Source organism: Pleurodeles waltl, chromosome 11 (genome assembly GCF_031143425.1).
Source record: "Pleurodeles waltl isolate 20211129_DDA chromosome 11, aPleWal1.hap1.20221129, whole genome shotgun sequence".
Lineage (NCBI taxonomy): Eukaryota > Metazoa > Chordata > Amphibia > Caudata > Salamandridae > Pleurodeles > Pleurodeles waltl.
In genome coordinates this window covers 567,539,035-567,558,093 of record NC_090450.1, presented here as the reverse complement: position 1 = coordinate 567,558,093, position 19,059 = coordinate 567,539,035, and the positions used below count along the sequence as shown (strand labels likewise).

At 44.9% G+C, this 19,059-nt stretch overlaps 1 protein-coding gene across 4 annotated transcripts in view; it reads right to left on the bottom strand.

Moving 5' to 3' along the window:
* The window catches only part of FGFR1 (fibroblast growth factor receptor 1), a 185,599-nt gene that overhangs the window by 83,617 nt on the left and 82,923 nt on the right, over nucleotides 1-19,059 (bottom strand). For 2 of the 4 annotated variants that reach the window (XM_069214012.1, XM_069214013.1), the window contains exons 7-8: nucleotides 4,366-4,556; nucleotides 1,428-1,578 (exon numbers count right to left, since the gene is read on the bottom strand). In XM_069214012.1, the coding sequence (XP_069070113.1) occupies nucleotides 1,428-1,578; nucleotides 4,366-4,556 (342 nt within the window). Of the gene's footprint in view, nucleotides 1-489; nucleotides 635-1,427; nucleotides 1,579-4,365; nucleotides 4,557-19,059 lie in introns of all 4 variants that reach the window. The other 2 variants (XM_069214014.1, XM_069214015.1) reach the window with 1 other exon arrangement.

Sequence of the window (19,059 nt, the reverse complement as noted above, 5' to 3'; positions counted from 1 at the left end):
AATTGACAAATTTGTCCTCGTTGTCTTCATGCAAATCTTTTCTGCCCAGAGCTTTAGAGGTATCAGTGGTAGCTTCAACACATGGATAGCACCGGCATTGGCATAAGGAACGAAGAGAGCTCTTGAGAAAATAACACGAACACGTTAAAATAATCACCTGTATGCATTGTGTGGCCCAATGAGGGAGTTTGTGTTTCGAGCTAATATAACGCATGATTTATAAAACCAGGCTTCTAATCAAAACTTGAGGATGAGAACATATAAAGCTTTAAGGGAGGTATTCCTCCATGTGCCAAAACAAACCATTAAGAAGCCTTTGACAAACCTTCACTCGAGTACAAAGAATGTGGGGCTAGCAGAGATTATGTAATTTAGTTGAGGGAAAAAAAGTGTGTATGTTATGCGACTGACATCTCCTCATTAGGCTGGAATGCATACTTTGTAAAAACAAAAAGGGTAAGAAAGGACAGTAAGGAGAACCATATATACCTTCGACGACCGTCAACCATGCAGAATGATGAGAGATCCCAATAGAGTTACCCGCCAAGCACGTATACTCCCCAGCATCCTCAAAAGAGACATTCCTCAAGTGGAGGACTTCCATTTCTTTGTCTGTCGTGTTAACGCCAGCTGCCTAAGAGATAAATGGAAGCAAAACGGACAAGCAAACGACATGAGACCTTCACGGGAACCAGGTGAAAACATGCCTCGTGAGTGCCATTTGCCGGACCATCAGGTAGCAGAGAGAGGAAGTAAAGACCACTGGAGACCTGTTAAAGACCTTAGGAGAACCTCGGATCCAAGCTGACGTAAGGAGAGGTTCGCTCGTCAGTTAACCCTTCACCAGACTTAATCGCCTGCCCATCTGAACATGCTGGCGATGGGCAACATGGAAAAATGAACTCGGTATAAATGGGGAAGCTCAGTTTCGTAAAAAGTACAGTCGACAGAAGGAACAAGTAACAGCTATAGGAGAGAGAGACAGAAGAACGTATTAGAGAAAAAAGCTGTACTGTAGAGTCAAGGTCTGTGAGCAAGTGAAGGGGTAGGCACTGTGTGGCTGTCATTAAAAACTAGACTTAATAAAAGGCAAGACTACTGATAAAACTATGGTACAAACTGTGAGTTCATATTAAAATCAAAGAATATACCCTTAAAAATAGAATGATTTAGGACTGGTATGGTTAATGAAGGTACTTTGTTAATGTAGCGTGAAACAGAAGGGAAGGATAAACCAACACAGGGAAGATGAAAGGAGACATGAGTCGAAACTGAGCCATGTACCCATTCAGAGTATTTTTCCATGGCTCGTTGCACCAGAAACGGAGCAGAAATAGGGAGAAATCAAAGGTTTTGTCCCACCACTTGGGACCAACTGTCCTACATTTGCAGGCTTAGGTTTGTTTGCTGCAGGTTCTTCGGTTTACCTTCTGCCACGGGTCTGCTGACAGTGAGCCACGCAGACTGGTTAGCTTCGCCAATATAATTGGAAACCTTACAAATATACTGGCCGCTCTCAGCCTCTGTCACATTGTACAGGGTCAGGACTTCCGCATCCGAGCTATTAATCCCCGAATGCTAAAACAAACCAATAATACAGGAGGTCACATTGACACAGTTGGAAAGAGACTGAGAAGCATTTAAACGTTACCAACAGGAGGCAGACATTCCCTCCTGAACATAAGGTGTGTGTGTTTTTCGCCCTGCTGGGTCAGTTCCCCTAGTGATCTCACTTAAGTACAGCCTTCAACTTGAGTATGAGCACTAGACGCACACCATAATCATGTTTTAACTTTTGCACTTAAGAGTTCCACAAGGACAAGAGAAAGAGAAAACCAATATATTACATTATACCCCGACACATTTGTAGGAGGCCATTTAAGTACAAAGGTGACTGATGAAAACTGACTATTACAAGGTGGTCTTCACCTTATGAGCAGAACACGGAACCTCTGGAGAGTTACAGGGACACTCTTTATAAACCATATGAAAGAGAAATTGAGGGCCAGATTTATCACTGTATTGCGTTGCCTTTGCTTCATGCATGGTGTCGCAAGGACAATGCAATATTTAAATCAGATTTATCGTGCGAAGCAAGGCCTCCTTGTGTGGCCCTTCGTTGCTTGGTAAATATGCAGTAATGCAAGGCAGCGCAAGTCACGGCCTTGCTTTACTCTGCCCAGAAAAGGAATTTCATGTGTGGAGTGTGGGTGTTACCACGTATCCACCCATGGATTTGGGCACATTCCCAGTTTTACCAAGGTTGGTAAATCTGGGAATTTGTCAAAATGCTATGTCTACCCAGGGAAGGTGTGATGAGGAGACATATCTATTTCTCCTTGTGGTTTTGCCTTTCCACGTGTGCTGCATTCTGCAGTAATCTTAGAAAGAGGAAAAAACCTCTAAGGCTTCAGACTTTTTAACGCTGTACCCTCTCCAGTAGAAAGAAAAAAAATCACTGGGGGGACGCCCCCCTCTGAATTTTTCACAATTAATCTATTAAATCAGGATTGTTTAACTATGTCTACACTTATTTAAACATTGCTGTTAAGTCCGGTTACGGTTTTAAAAATTCAATGAAATACACAATGCCAAACATACTATTTTGGCATTACTAACGTGTAAAAGTATTCAAAGTGTGATTATAAGAAAGGGGCTAGAGGTTTTGAAGAGTATTTGAACTCCCTTCCCTTTTGGCACATACTACCAGCTTGGATATAAATGACAAAACATGTTTGGTGATGGCACATTACAGACGGTTTACTGCTGCTCATTTTTTTCAGCTTAAAACAAAGCCCTGTTATTAGCATAATGCTTCTTTTGGCCAGAGCATGGTGGCCCCGCTGCACTCACTTAAGGCCAACAACCCCACCGGTGGTTGGTGGGGGGTGGCCTGCCCCCCAGTTTGAAGACCCCTGCTCTAAGAATTGTTTTTGTGCAGGAAAGTGTCCCCTCCTGCAAAAAAAGAATCCTGCCTGCATTGCATGGAGCAAAGGTGCCACCATTGGAGCTAGGCAGCAGACTGTACACCAGCACAGGCAGAGAACAGGAATGTATCATATATTGGTAAATATGGCTCATCCCTACCCTCTCAAGCAGCAAGTTATTTTGCTGTGTTGCGCAAAATAATGATAAATCTGACCCGCAATGTCTTCTACAAAAACAAAAAAAAAACTAGTCATTTGAAAAGAAAATGAATATATAAAACAGGATATACCAAACAGGAAGGTGCTGTGACACAAACAACAGCAGATTATCTTAGCAGAGACAATACACATTACCGTTTGGAACAAAAAATAATTACAATTTAGAATGATTAAAAACATGTACAAGCAGACAAATATATTTTAGGATAAGATTTGCACACCCGAAAAGAGATGCTTGCACAGGCTAGTGCGCAATGTTTGAGCACAAGTTATGTCAATACAAACCTATCAGCACAGTAACATCTGAAAGCATCAAAGACAACCCTATATGCTCCGAAAATTCAACCTTTTCCTTATCAAATAACATTTCCATCCCCATCCCCAGCCACGGGTCTAAAGGATTTTAAGATGCCTAGAAGATCAAAGCAACATCAACTACTCTGTACTTCGCTCTTGCACCAGGTAAGAACACTCACATCTACGATCTCACTAGGGAGTGACTACTGTAAACATCAACTACTCTGTACTTCGCTCTTGCACCGGGTAAGCATACTCACATCTACGATCTCACTAGGGAGTGACTACTGTAAACTGCAATTGACGTGTCCAGCACTTGAAGAAGGCAGTAAACTGGCTCTGTGGAGTCACAGAACCTCCAGAAGCATCAAGCACAGAATCCAAATAAATATCTTGAGGTTCAGAAACTTTTTATGTGACATGCCCCACACTATGATGGCTGGATTGGATGAGGCAATATGTTAAGTATCTTCGATACCCAGCATATGAGCAAAGCAATTTTGTCCCCTTCCCATCCCCACTTTACCAAGTGCGGCATGCATAGTCAGCCACCAAGTGCAATCCAAGGAAAATGACAGACTACAGAATGGCCACCTGTGTTCTTTACTAAAAAATCAGATGATGGATTAGTGGACTAGATGGTCATTGGTTTGGGCATCTGCCTTGGAACCAACCTTATAGGACTCCCTCGATGACTTTCCCTGGGGACACCATTGCACTTCCTGTGCCAACATTAAAACAACATGACTGCAACTGAATGACATAATGCTTTGTTACGTGCTAACACACTGGATATTGTGCAGTGAAAACTCAGATAATTAAAAGATTTGTTTTTATATAACTGAGCAGTGACTCCACAAACATCCCACATGTGAGGATTCAACAAAACCAAAATAAAAACATAACAGGTAGCTTAGCTTACCTTCAGGACCTGAACCAAGGGTAGCCCGTCAGAGCCGTATTTGCTTCCGTTCACAGTAACGTGCTTCAGCCACTGAATGTGGGGTTGTGGGTCACTGTACACTTTGCAAACAAAGTCCACATTGCTGCCCACGGGTACAGTTTGATTAGCAGGAAGCCCAGCCTGAAGAATGGGCCGATGAGGTGACCGTTCTGGGAGAAAGTGAATATTTGTGTCAGATTCGTTTTTGACAATTCTACAGTTTAGAATTATTTTCTTACCACAACGCAGGGCAAAAGGAACAATGAGGAGCTGGATGTGGAGTCGCATTTGTGAAGGGTTACTTCGAACACAATCCCTATATTCCTGTTTAAAAGGACCCTCACTTTAAACAGAACTAATTTTTCTTAATATAGGTTACAACTTTCCAAGCTGCACACAGAACATGCAAAAAAAAAAAAAAAAAAAATCCAAATGTGCCCTGATAATGCAGAATGCAGCCCACACAGTGGGAACGCAAGACCCTGCATCCAAAGCCATCCACAATGGCACACAACCTCCTTGTAAAAACGTGCATGCGTGGACAGTGCGAAAGTCTATGCAGGTCAGAAGTCTATGGATCCTTTCTGGACACGCTGTAACCATTTTCTCCATATACGGGGGAGATCCTCACTATCTGTAAACAGCCTCTCATGCTATAGCAGCCCATGGTACCCCTGGCCAGAGTCTGCTTATTTAGTGGCAGAACACAGTGCTTCAGATATCTTCAGCTATATATATCTGAGGTGAGTTTCCTGCCGAAAACCAGAAAAACTGTGACATGGGCTGCTTCTCATGAACGATGGATTCCACGAGATCACCAAGCAGAGCACACAGAAAATGGACCATCCATAGTTTCATTAAGAAACTGTCCTCATGCATGCCATTTTCTGCAGGATTGTCAAGCATGGGTCAAGTGAGACAACATCAGTTTTTCCTTCAGCTCATCATTATCAACCATCAGACTGAGCAAGAACTCCTGGACCGTATCAGGTCACTAGGGTGTTGTAGAAGGGAGAATGTGGATGGAAGAGTTCACCTTACTAGGTTTCTCCCTTGCACTAGGGATTCATAATTCCCTCATCTCCCTCTGCCAAAAATGCCCTCTTCACCAAGCTTGCACCATTCTACCGAATGAAGCTTTGCCACCATGGCACATGCTGGTCTGGTACACAGATACACGTTTCAGGTCCACTCATGCATGGTGAAAACACAACAGTGCCTTTCGGGCGGTCTCTTATTGAAGGACACAGCAACCTTATGTTAAACTACTTTCATTGATCATAGCAGCCATGAGCTGCTGCAAAGCAGACGGAAGCTCCTTTCTAATAGGATTGAAAGGTAGGCAAGTGCCTTTGCTTTCAGAAGACAGCTTTGCCTTAGGGAGCAATAACACAGGAAGTGAAGGAAACGGTAGAACATTTCATAAGAACAGGATGCCACGTCTTGCGAAGGGGAGTTGCGATAGCAGCCCTGGTAATCTAATAAGTGGAAGGCCAGAAGTACAGAGCTGAACATAACAAGCAATCAGAACAGACTGACAGCCCCTCACAATGCAGGAGAGAATGCTGCACTTTTCACTGCAAGCTGTAGTTTGCGTGTTTCTCTACAGAAATTGCTAGACAGGAGAGAGGCTACCAAGACAACATCCAGGTTTTTAAAGGATCTATTTTGTAATGTAAGCCACTCATTACCAATGCCCTAAATTAACCCCACCTTTTAAGCAGCATCACACACATGCCAAAGATGACAATGTCACTTCCTGAAGACTAACCATTGGCATAGGAGAGGACAGGATATATAAACAAAATAAATCATTTCCTTAACTGATAGGACAATAGAGCCCCCTTCCCAGTCTCCTTTTTTAGATTTAGGATTATGCTTAGCCCATTGTCTAGACAAGGGGGGTTCCAAAGCCCATGTTCTGCAGATATGAAGTATGGTAGCAAACAACTTACTTACCTGCTTCAACAGTTTTGAAGCTCCTGCCATCTAATGGTGGGGTTGGCAAAAATGTGGTTACTTTAGGAGCTGAGAACAGACAGAGTCAGTATGATTCCGTATGCTCACAATGCACAACTACATAGCCACCTTCTTCAGATTTTACTTTCTGCCATCGGATTCGGATTCAAGTTGACATAGTAAAAGACAAAAGACTTTCATCAGGAACCAAAAGCCACACAAGACAGGCCATGAATTGTTCATACATGACCCAGTGGGCATGGTGAGAAGGCAATGTAGAGGCAAGCACCAAAGACTGGACAATAAGAAACCGTTCTCTAGCTCCATCAAAGCCCAAGGAAATGGCTTGAGATGCCAACAAGCTACATTATGGACCTTGAAACCACAGAAAAACCAAGAAATCAAATACACAGATGGTATATTTAGAAGGCCCTGTTGATTGCAGTAAGCTACTATTAAAACACAAGCAATATTTACAGTAATCATTTGAGGAACTGTGCAGATTGAGGGTTTAAAGCATTATTTGTGCATTCAATGTATAAAGCACCATGTGAAGATGGTAGAGTTTCTACACTGGGTGTGAGGGTGTGTGTGGTTTTGTGCAGGGAAATGAGAGGGCCTTTAATGGCAACAGGAAGCTCCTGAAATGGTATGGTAAATTTTGCCCGTAGTGCTGAATGAATATGCATGGTTTTCATATTCTTACTGAAAACTGCTTGGAAATTAACCAAGGTGAATGAGAATATCAAGACAAATGCAAGCACTCACCCTCCATAACTGACCAGTGTGGGTAAGTGCTGGCCGGGGCGGAAGCCACTTGGATGCAGTGCCACTGAGATTGGGTTTGTGGCAAAGGATGTGGAGCACCACTGGTATATTAATTTAGGGTGTTTCTAACCAAGTCCCCACACCTGGTTACAGCTTCCCCTTACAAGGTGCCAGCCACCACAGATGGGTGGGCGGTCGCTGCTCAGTTATGTGTTTGCCATGGTAGGGCTGGAAGTGCTGTGGGCCAACACACAATCATTAGGCTCACAAACATTTCCCAAATAATAAGTATACCCTTTCAATAGAATGTGAACATTAGTCCCTGTAGCCAGGCCAAGTTTCAAAGGTAGTAAAAATATCAACTGAACCAGAAACTAACACAACAGCAATCTCAAGTTCAAGGCGATGCGGATGAGAAGGGAGAGGACAACTTCATCTGCCTGAGTTCAACATGCTGCTAGCATCATCCCAGCTATGAGGTGAAGTGCACGGGAACACACACATATGTAATGTACATGCATGCATGCATACATACACAACAAAATAGTGTTGTGCAATCAATTCTGAAGTTCTCCACTCAGTTTAGCAGTATTTGTGTAACACGTAAAATATATGGTGGAACCCAAAATGAGTGAAAGTAAGGTAATTAAAAATTAAGCAGGTTTGTCTAAATTGGCCTTTAATCTGCATAGCGACATGAGATATTCTAACAGCGCATGAAAAAAAGGACATTACTAAATCGTTTAACAGGGTAAGGATTTCCTTCCATTCACACTGCATATATCGAGGGAAAACCCAAAAAGATGGTAGAAACTTCAGGAGACAGACGGACTTTGCTTAAAAAAAAGAGGGAAAAAAGGAATGAATGTTCCCGGTTCTGGATACTACAACAATTTGTTTCTACACAGGGTTTACTTCTGCCGTTGCTGTCCTTTGTAGTTGGGACATCACTTTCAGTGTGTCAAGCGTATGAACAAATGCATTTCAGATGTGGGAACTGTGAAAATTAAAACTAATAATTATCAATATTTAAACAGAAAATCGTGATCAAATATTGAAAATGTGCGCAGCCATGGATTTACCCATGGTCTTCTGATTGAGCCTGAAAGTCTATGTTGTGGGTTCTGTGAAATGTGTTAGCGCACAGCTGATACTATGTTATTGCATCCAAAAGAAAAATCACTCAACCCAGAGTGATACCATGCTAAAGAAGAAACAGCCGCCAACTGCACCGAAAGAAGTTCAGACACAGCGTGCTAGCTATTTCAGGCACATAAAATTGTAGATAAAGTGATTGCCTTCCCAGCCTGTACCAGTGATTATGCGCCTTAAGCATTAAGAACTAAAAGAGGAGATTTTATACATATAACGAACTGAAAAGATATCCTAAAGGACGTTATCCACACCGACCCCAGGACCACCCTCAGAGGAACTCTCATCTACAGACCCCCTGGACCACGCGCCCTCTTCACCGAATCCATCACAGACTTCATCTCCCCGCACGCCCTAGCCTCGCCGGACTACATCCTCCTCGGAGACCCCAACTTCCACCTGGAGCAGAACAACGACACCAACACCACCACCCTGCTCGACAACCTCGGTCTCAAGCAACTGGTGAACACCCCCACCCACATCGCTGGACACACGCTCGACCCCATCTTCTCCGCCAGCAACCACGTATCCTTCAGCCACTCCTCCGTAATACATTGGACCGACCACAGATGGGTCCACTTCACCTTCAGACACAAGACTCTCCACCTCCGCACACAACCCATCCCACGCAGACATTGGAAGAAAATCTCCACGGAACAGCTACTCTCCACTCTCAGCCACAACCAACCGACCATCACCACCGACGCCAACAACGCAGCCCTCAGCCTCACACAATGGATCACCAACTGCGCTGACACCCTCGCACCCCTCAGACACCTCCCTGGACAGACCAACACCAGGAAACCTCAATGGTTCACAGACACCCTCAAGGACTCCAAAAAAATCTGCTGTACCCTCGAGAAAACCTGGCGCAAAGACCACCCGTAGAAAACATGTCTGCCCTCAAAAACGCAACCCGCGAACACCATCAGCTGATCCGTGCCACCAAAAGAACATCCTTCAAAGACAGACTGGACAAGAACACTCACAACAACAAAGAACTCTTCAACATCGTCAAAGAGCTCTCCAATCCTAACGCCAACACCATCACGCCCTCACAAGAACTCTGCAACTCCCTCGCTACCTTCTTCCATCGAAAGATCACGACCTACACGACAGCTTCGGTCCTCAGATCCAGCCTACCACCACAGAACCCACAGCCCCAGCCATCACCCTCAATGCCTGGACACACATCAGCACGGAAGAGACCAAAACTACCATGAACACCATCCACTCCGGTGCCCCCTCGGACCCCTGCCCCCACTTCATCTTCAACAAAGCCGACGACATCATCGCCCCCCATCTCCAGACCATCATCAACAGCTTGTTTGCATCTGCCACCTTCCCTGAGAGCTGGAAACACGCAGAAGTCAACGCTCTCCTGAAGAAACCTATGGCGGACCCCAGCGACCTGAAGAACTTCCGCCCCATCTCGATCCTCCCCTTCCCTGCCAAAGTCATCGAGAAGACCGTCAACAAGCAACTGACCAAATTCCTTGAAGACAACAACCTACTCAACCCCTCCCAGTCCGGATTCCGAGCCAACCACAGCACGGAAACCGCCCTCATCGCAGTCACCGATGACATAAGAACTCTGCTGGACAACGGAGAAACAGCCGCCCTCATCCTCCTCGACCTCTCGGCTGCCTTCAACACTGTCTGCCACCGCACCCTAATATCCCGCCTCCGCTCCACCGGTATCAAAGGACATGCCCTGAACTGGATCACCTCTTTCCTCTCTAACCGCTCTTAAAGAGTCTACCTCCCACCGTTCTGCTCGGACCCCACCGAGATCATCTGCGGCGTCCCACAGGGCTCCTCGCTCAGCCCGACTCTCTTCAATGTCTACATGAGCCCCCTCGCCGACATCGCACGCAAACACAACATCATCTCCTACGCCGACGACACCCAGCTGATACTTTCCCTCACCAAGGACCCTACCATCGCCAAGACCAACCTGCAGGATGGAATGAAAGATGTCGCAGAATGGATGAAACTCAGCCGCCTGAAGCTGAACTCGGACAAAACGGAAGTCCTCATCCTCGGAAACACCCCGTCCGCCTGGGACAACTCATGGTGGCCCTCGGCCCTGGGCACCGCACCAACCCTCTCAGACCACGCACGCAACCTCGGATTTATCCTGGACCCGCTCCTCACCATGACAAAACAAGTCAACGCCGTCTCGTCTTCCTGCTTCCTCACTCTCCGCATGCTCCGAAAGATCTTCCGCTGGATCCCTGCCGACACGAGAAAAACTGTGACCCACGCCCTCGTCACAAGCCGCTTGGACTACGGAAACACCCTATACGCAGGAACCACCGCAAAAATCCAGAAACGTCTTCTGCGAATACAAAACGCCTCTGCACGCCTCAACCTCGACATACCCCGCCACAGCCACATCTCCGCCCACCTGAGACACCTGCACTGGCTACCCGTCAACAAAAGGATCACCTTCAGGCTCCTCACCCACGCACACAAAGCCCTCCACAACAAGGGACCCGAATACCTCAACCGTCGCCTCAGTTTCTACACGCCCACCCGTCAACTTCACTCCGCCAGCCTCGCACTCGCCACTGTCCCTCGCATCCGCCGCACCACGGCAGGTGGAAAATCCTTCTCCTACCTGGCGGCCAAAACATGGAACTCCCTCCCTGCCAACCTCAGGACCACCCAAGACCACCTCGCATTCCGGAGGTAGCTCAAGACCTGGCTATTCGAGCAGCAGTAACCCCCCTCACCCCAGCGCCTTGAAACCCTCACGGGTGAGTAGCGCGCTTTATAAATATTATTGATTGATTGATAGAATATGCTACATTTTAAAATTTTGGTTATTGGCATCACCTCCATCCAGATACATCCCGCATAGAAGGCTCTTTCCATCAAATTATGAATCTAGGAACTATGTGGTTTCATGTGCGAAAATGAGTAGCCAGTTTCATTGGTTTTAACAGCTTAATTTAATCATCCCTGATATTCCTTTAGGCATCTATATCAGTTTATTTTTTAAATCATTTTTAAAAAAGATTTTCGAAGTTTGCATGCCTACAGTTATTGGCATCACTGCAGTGGTAACATTACCATGTATATCATATGAAGCCCACAGAAAGCAACTACACACTTCATAAGAAAAACACAAAATATGTGATTGCCATTGCCATGCAGTTGAAGTAGGTCTGTGAATACTAATAAAATCTGAATAGAAGTGTATCAAATTCTAAACTTCCTGTTAGTATGTGCAGTTTGCAACCCTCAAAGGTGTTCTCTATCGCTCTCGGGCTCCTATGCATCTGTGGTTGATCCTTGGAGCGCCCAGCAGTAAAATGTTTGTGGCAGCATTCACGTCCTAAGCCTACATCCATTGTGGACTCTTTCATTCAACATTGTCTCACTGGAAATCAGAAAACTGGTGGGTGGTGGGACTCCAGATGTCGGTAACTTATAGGGATATTACTTTAAGAAGGGAATTTTTCGTTGAAGGCCTGATTTGCAGATCAGAATTAAAAATCCACCCAGCCGGTTGTGGATGTTGAGTTTGTTTTTCGAAGTCGCCAATATCTACTAAAATATCAATCAGATTTGCACCAAACCTAAAAAATGAACGATACTGCCAATTCTTTGTTTTTGTGCCACGACCATGCACTTTTATCCTTGATTTAAGCTGCCGCAGAGAGAAGAAAAAAATATTAATTTGAGGATTTTGAATGCCCCTATAGTTTTTTTTACTCACTTCCCCAATTAGTTCTAAATTAGCAACAAAGAAACACAGGTAGTTGGACTATGCGACTGACAAATGTGGTGTCGATGTATCAAATGAGTGAATATCTTTGTTTCTTATATGGCAAAGCAGAGTTATATGTTCTTGAAAATGGAAGGCCTGAAGCAGAGGATGGTAAAACCCAGCGAGCATGTGCTAACAGTGCGCAATGTAGGTTTGTTTGTCCATCTAATCCCACCAGGAGAGGAGATTTAAAAAAAAAAAAAATGCCTCGGCGAGTGCCCCGCAACCCCACCTCTGTATCCTCAAATCATATTCAACTTCCTGAATTAAATATCACAGGACCTGGCAATTCCCGGTGCCAAAACTCTCATTGCTCTAAACATCCGCCCTAAATTACAGAGCAGACTTTCAGATGCGGATTCGGCCCCCCTCCCCGCCTCTCTTTCCGCACAGTTCCTATTAAGCTTCAACTACTTCCTGTCCCGAGAGTCACTTGAGGCCTACGGGAGGTTGAACCGACAGCTGTTTCCACAGACGGCGCAGGGAGAAATGTAAGCATGCATTGCTCAATAAACCTTTCTGAAGGAACTCCGGCCAGGACCGTGCCCCCAATACAGGACTACGGGGGCTGAATCCGTGCCACACTTGTATAACATGAATTTGCATAGATTAATCTGAAGGGTAGTCACTGCCCTCTGATTTAATGGGTAACAGAGCACGCACCTCCCATTTGTCACTTTCAGGGAGTCCATGTTTTTTTAGCCTATGCTCCCTAGAGTATTTCACAATGCTGTTTTTGGCCCATACATAAAATGTTATTAGTAAACCGAGTCTCAGAAAGTCAATGCAATCTATCTACTGTTGGCTAAAAAGGTAGAAGGCACACTAAATTAAATGAAATTTGGGCATTCATTTAAAGGCTATGTGCCTGAATCCAAAACAAAGCACTAGATCCAGCTAGGATTTCCAATGAAGGTTTAAGAGGATCCATCATGCCAGGTTCCTGGATGGCCACATAAGATACTTTTACGCACAGTGCTTCTTAATGCAACTCATTATCTTATAACGTGGTTTGCGTAAAAATCTGGCATGGATCCAGCAGTCCCAAATTCACCATACACCAAGACATCTTTGAACCGTTCAGGGGATGCTCCTAGATTATATGTCAAAGAAATAAGTGGTTCCTAATTTGAATGGGACTAGTTTAGCAATGGTGTCATCAGCACCTTGGTGGAAGCAGCATTGGAGAATAAAAACAACAATAGGTACTTTCGAAATAACGTCTGCCAGAACTAGCCTGATTTCAATATCTTTGAAATGATGATAACGCTTGAATTAAATAGGTAACAACGCCCGCCAAAATATATATGGCATCTCGATTAAAACACAAAGTACAATTTGAAAAGAATGATACTTTATGTGCAATTGGTAACAGTGGAAACTGGCAGAAGCCAGGCACATGTCTGGCTCCCTGTCTCGGAAACGTAGAGCGGTGGCCATTTTGTGTGCGGCATATCTCCCAGGCTTAACAACAGAGTGGAGTAAGAGGGCCAGTTTTCAAGTTTAGTTTTACCCCTCCTCCTCGCGTCTCCGTTTCTTCGCCCTATCTTCTGCATCTGAAGTTTAGTCCCTGGAAGCGCCACCCTGGCAGGGAGGCGCTCTCCTTCCCTTACGCTCGTAAATTCTTCTGCGGTTTTCCGAGGAGGCGTCTGCCAGCAGCCACCTGGCTCAGAGGTGAAAGCCCCGCTCGTGTTGTCCCCGCATTCCAGCCATCGCAGGGGCCGTCTGCCCTGGTTGTTCCTGTCCCACCGATGTTACTCCTCTTCCTCAAGGGAAAGCCATGTGGGAGCTGAAAAAACGGCGTGAAACCCCTGCCACACCTGGACCGAAGCAAAAAAACAAAAACAAAAACAAAAAACACACAAACTTCCAGGCCCTGTTGGGACAGGGGCATAGTTTCCACTTGTGCACCAGGGCCCGGAGAGACTTACTGAAACCCCGATTACTGCGGAATTTTAAAATTCAAAAGACTGTCAAAGGGCCTAGTTCTGTCCTTGCACCAGGGCCCATGACGCACTGACTACGCTACTGCTGCGGGCACAGTGTGAACCGATGAAATATTCAGGAGTAATGCAATCTCATCTGTAACTTGAGTAAAATGATTTAACAATAATAAAATACAGATCGTTTGACACAAGCGAGCCCCCCCGGGCTGTACAATTCAAGTCTAAATAAAAGTCAAGCTGCAAACAGATATTGACTTTCAGGTAATTGAAGTCCTCCCTGAAAAAAAACAGTCGTCCTCTCCATGGAAACAGTGCTGTGCCGCATAGGCTCAGCCACAACAGACCAGCTTCTTGATTTGGATGAAGTCCCACTAGAGGTGCGTCCAGGCCCAGGCCCAGATTTTGTATGTCTATAACCCCAAACAGTGCTTCGAAAATATCGAACCATCTTATGTGAAAGAGAGGAAAACTCACAAAGGTGCTTTAGATGTCCACATCGTTTGCCTAAGTTGACTGCTCAGCTATAGTTTTGACACACTTTAACACCGTTGGGAGGGCAGGCTTGGCAAAACTCGATGAAGCAGATTGGAGGGAGGGCAAGCTAGCCCCATGCACGCTGACCACCTCCACACGCATCGGTTGATTAAACTAAATAACCTACACATGACATACCTCACCCTGATACGCCTACATCATGCTGTCAGGACCTCCCAAACATGCCTGCTTCCGCTGTTCCACAGCTCCAGCAGATTTTTACCACTATGTTTGGGGGAGGCTGACCTTTTCCACATACTGGCAGCAAAGACAAAGGGAACTCTCAAAAGTCTTGGAGCGAGACCTTGAACCAACCCCAGGAGTGGCCCTGCTAGGCATGGACGATAAGATTGGCACCCCCTGGGATGACTGTACACTTGTGGGTATTGCCACACTGGTTGCAAAGCAAGACTTAGCCTGGAGATGGAACTACCCAAACGCACTGTCCATGGCAGAACAGAGGGCAGGAGTGGAATGGTGTGCTCAACTGGAAAAACCCATCTCTGCTCCTAACGCCGGCCTGCAGAAACTAAAGATGTGAGGGAGGTGGGGGCATACTCTGGTTTGGGGATATGATTTGTCGAGTGGTGAGCTATAATGTGAAGGTGATGCGTAGATTTAATAGTTCTTTACTTTGTGGATTTCAAAACTTAACAAAAATGTATTAAAAAAAAAAAAAAAAAAAAACAGTTGACTGCTCAGCTACAGTATTCTGGTAAAGCCTGCACCATCACCAAGCTTTCCCCAAATCCTGGTTTGCCTATTGAAGAAGTGATAGAGTACCGAACAGGCTGGTACCTTGGCAAGGCAGTAAGGCTGGTGCAAAAACAGGCCAATGATTTTAAGGTCAGTATTACTGGGGAGAGCGAATCTCGGGGCACAGTGAATTGCAGAGCAGGTTGACACACCTTAAAAGACTGTTAGGTCTGGCCAAAGGTCAGTAATGCCAGGTATATGGGTAGACCAGAGTCCCAGTGCCTAATTTGTCAAAGAATGAGTGCCAAGGTCCAACATCGTGCTCAGAAGCCCGCATCTGGAGAGACTGTACCTCACATCCAGAATACCAGCACTGCATAGTCTTGATTCCATCTGTTGTCTCTCATCTACTACCAGACACTCCCTGCCTCCATCTTAATCCTACCAGTTCCTCTGTTCTCATTTCTTCACTGTTGTTCAGTCTCTTCCTTCCTTCTCCTTTGCGCCTTGTGTTTTTCCTTCTCTTGCTTAAAAAATGAGTGCTGGTTGCCCCCACGTGCAATCACTGACTCAAAATTAAAAATGGTTACAGTTAGTCTGGAAGTTTCTATCACCTTTCGGGGCAGTGGGAAGTGCAGTGCTTAATTTAGCAACTATTTCCGTCGGAAGGAAGCTGAACTCCAGACAAGTTAATCCATAAAGATCTTCCCATGTTTTAATCATTGTATTCACTTAAAATTGCTACCAAGCAAGGTTCTGGAATGCAAACAATATAAATATCATACATCTATCACACATTATCTCAATGTCATACATCAGGGACATGTTGCTTAAGCTTGTAACCCACCAACCTGCCTACACAGACACTACCAACGATTTCAGTGGGAAAGTGGGAAAACGACCCAGGTCCAAAATTAATCAGCCAACAAACTATCAAATTTGAAAAGCCAAACTTATTGTTTAGGACCCTCCCCCTTTATTCATTTTTTTTTTATTAGCATTGAATATTGCTGTTAATACCAATAAAATACCAACTAGATCCCACGGCATGATAAGAAAGACCTGGAAATTAAGAGACACCATTCAATAGCTATGTATTGAGCTACCGCTGTTTAATTGTCGAATGTAATGACATCAGATATACACTATCCAGTGTGCGACATTGAAGGCATTTAATGTGGTATGACAACTGACAAGTAGAGCCCATAAAAGGGTTGAAATGTTTACATTTGAAAGCTAATAAATATATATTTTTTAAAATAGAACATTGCTGCCATCACCAAATGTATTTGATGCAAAATGTATGCATTCTCTCTATGGTGGAACTGAAAATGTAATGGCTCCTCATTTCACCCCCAAATTTCTGGTTAAGGCACCTTCTTTTCTCAATGTAGGTCGAGTCGAGACTTCATTGAGAACTGCACTCTCCTGAACCTCTTCTGCAAACTGTTGAATGATACGGCAGCCAATATTGGGGGTGCTGGTTGGCCGGCAGTGCAAGTTACGTCTAATCACAGCACCCAATACTAGCCAATAGGAAGTTGTGAGGAGGGAGACAAAGCTGCCAGCCTGTTATTAAATAGAAGAAAGACTCCCGGGGGATAGGCCTGTACCGTCAAATCTGAGCACACTTGCACTGATACAAAGATATGTGACTTTAGACCATTATTAAATATTTACTGTTAATGGGGAATAAACCACACCGTAATCCTATGGACATTTCCCTTATCTGCTGTTGTGCACTGTAGTGGGCTCTCGTTAGCTAGCCCTAGACAAACAGGCTGAGAGCAGGCAAATAAGTGCCTATGACTACTGTGGCCATTTGTCTCTCCAAGGATGTGGCTTCCAAAAAAAGCTAATTAAGATCAAAGGCGTCCTCTGCGGCCTTTGTCTCGTGATTTGTAATCAAGCTCAGCAAAAGCAGAACAATGGGAGGACTTCAAGCAGCTCAGAGGAGCGGGCATGGCCGGCTCATTCACTGCATCGCTCATCAGTTTAATTTGATTACTCACTGACCTGGCCATTGGTGCTCAGTAACCACACCAATTTAATGCCATGATGTAACATTCACCACCACCCACTGGGCACTCCAGCAGAGCTGCTTGAACAATGTGGGCGGGGGAGCAAACTGGCATTCCCATGTCACACACCATGTGTGTATATTTTTAGGCACTTGGCGTATTTTTATGCAGATCGCTATCTTTATTGGAACGGCTTGATAAAAAGATATGAAGAATGTTTGTATTTATCTATTTATTTGCTTAGTTACATTTTCTAGGTTTGTACATTTGTGGCAGTGGACTTTGGGTTCCCTCTTCTAACATAGAAAGGAGATCCGCAAGTCTGATGAACACCAGGATCCATACTAGTCAAATAAGAGATGTGTACATCTTTAAACTTCCATACGTCGAAGTGTAAACAGTTCAAAAGGAGTCAAAAGTTTTGTTTCCTCATTAACCTGCATCACAGGCTGCTCAGTGGATTCTCAAAGTTACTCTGTTTTTTCCCCCCCATCTTAACCTGCCCTGTTATTGAATCTGTGTGAAGGGCGCTCACATGGGTAAATAAGACATCCGTGGCCTTCTCAGAACACAACTCTAAAGACAAAATTACTTAAAACTGACTTACAAATGCCCATGACGCAGTCTGTTTGAATAGCTGCACCAAGGATGTCTACTCACAAACTCCAACTCCTTACTAAGGCTATTTTCACCATACTCGCTTATATTTTGCGCTTGATGTAAAATATATACTTCTTTAATGGATCACCTAAACAAAGTATCTGATTCACAGCACTCCGAGGCTACTACCAATACTGTGTATCACTACAGATAAAACCTAATTAAAATGTAGGTTTAATATTTCTACTCGTTAGAATAAGATCATTTTTTTAATAATCAAGAAAAACAAAAGTCACTTTACCCTCTTTACAGGATAAGACCAAATTCTGCTTAGAACAGATCCAAAAACAATTTACTGGGCAGTCGGGCAGATTCCCTACAAGTTCAAAATGGGAATAACCCTACTGCAGAAAACCACAAGAGCTGCAGCCGCTATTTATGGTTGTCTGGATGCAGGCAGAAAAAGGTTTTGCAGCATGAATATTTCTGAATTCACATGCTGTGCGCAATATACCGACATTTAGAGGTTGGGTCTGGAAAAACAACTCATGCAGGTAAGTGACCATTTTGTTCTGGTGTAAACAGGAGGAACCCCCCAGGAGGGCTCGAGAGCATGTCAAGTCAGTCAGCTGCTGCCCTGGTTTCCTGTTTCTGAGCATGAGGCGACTGTTTTTCCCATTAAACTCTGAGCCTTTCACCATATGCCAGAGGGACTGCACCCCACAACAGGGTGTTTGCACTGCACCTAATAAATGGATTCAGGTGAAATCTGCCATGGGGACTGAAGTGTCCGCGAGTGCTGGAGCACATCATCCCTCCACCTGGAGTAGCACGGATTCCTTGTCTGCACACCGTGAATCTGGTCTCTAAAGGAATCCACCACCTACAGTGTGACCCAAGGCCGGACAGGCTGTACCATTGCACAAGTGTTTCCCGAGAGGCTGGAATGGTGGGGCGCTTTTGTTACTGGGGGGCCTTGTTATGTAGCAGTGCAGCAGTTTTAAAAGCACTGCAGAGTCCCTTGCATACCATGCACACACAACACAGGAAAAGGAGGAATCGATGATGCTACTATAAATTCCAGAGCAACATCTGTTAGGAAACGAGGATAGGTTCTTAAAAATTGCCCTCACCCTCTAGCCATGGCAGGCTTCACCACTGGGCTTGCTACAACATCCCCGCGCTATCCAATGCCACGGATGGAGCACAAGGTAATGGG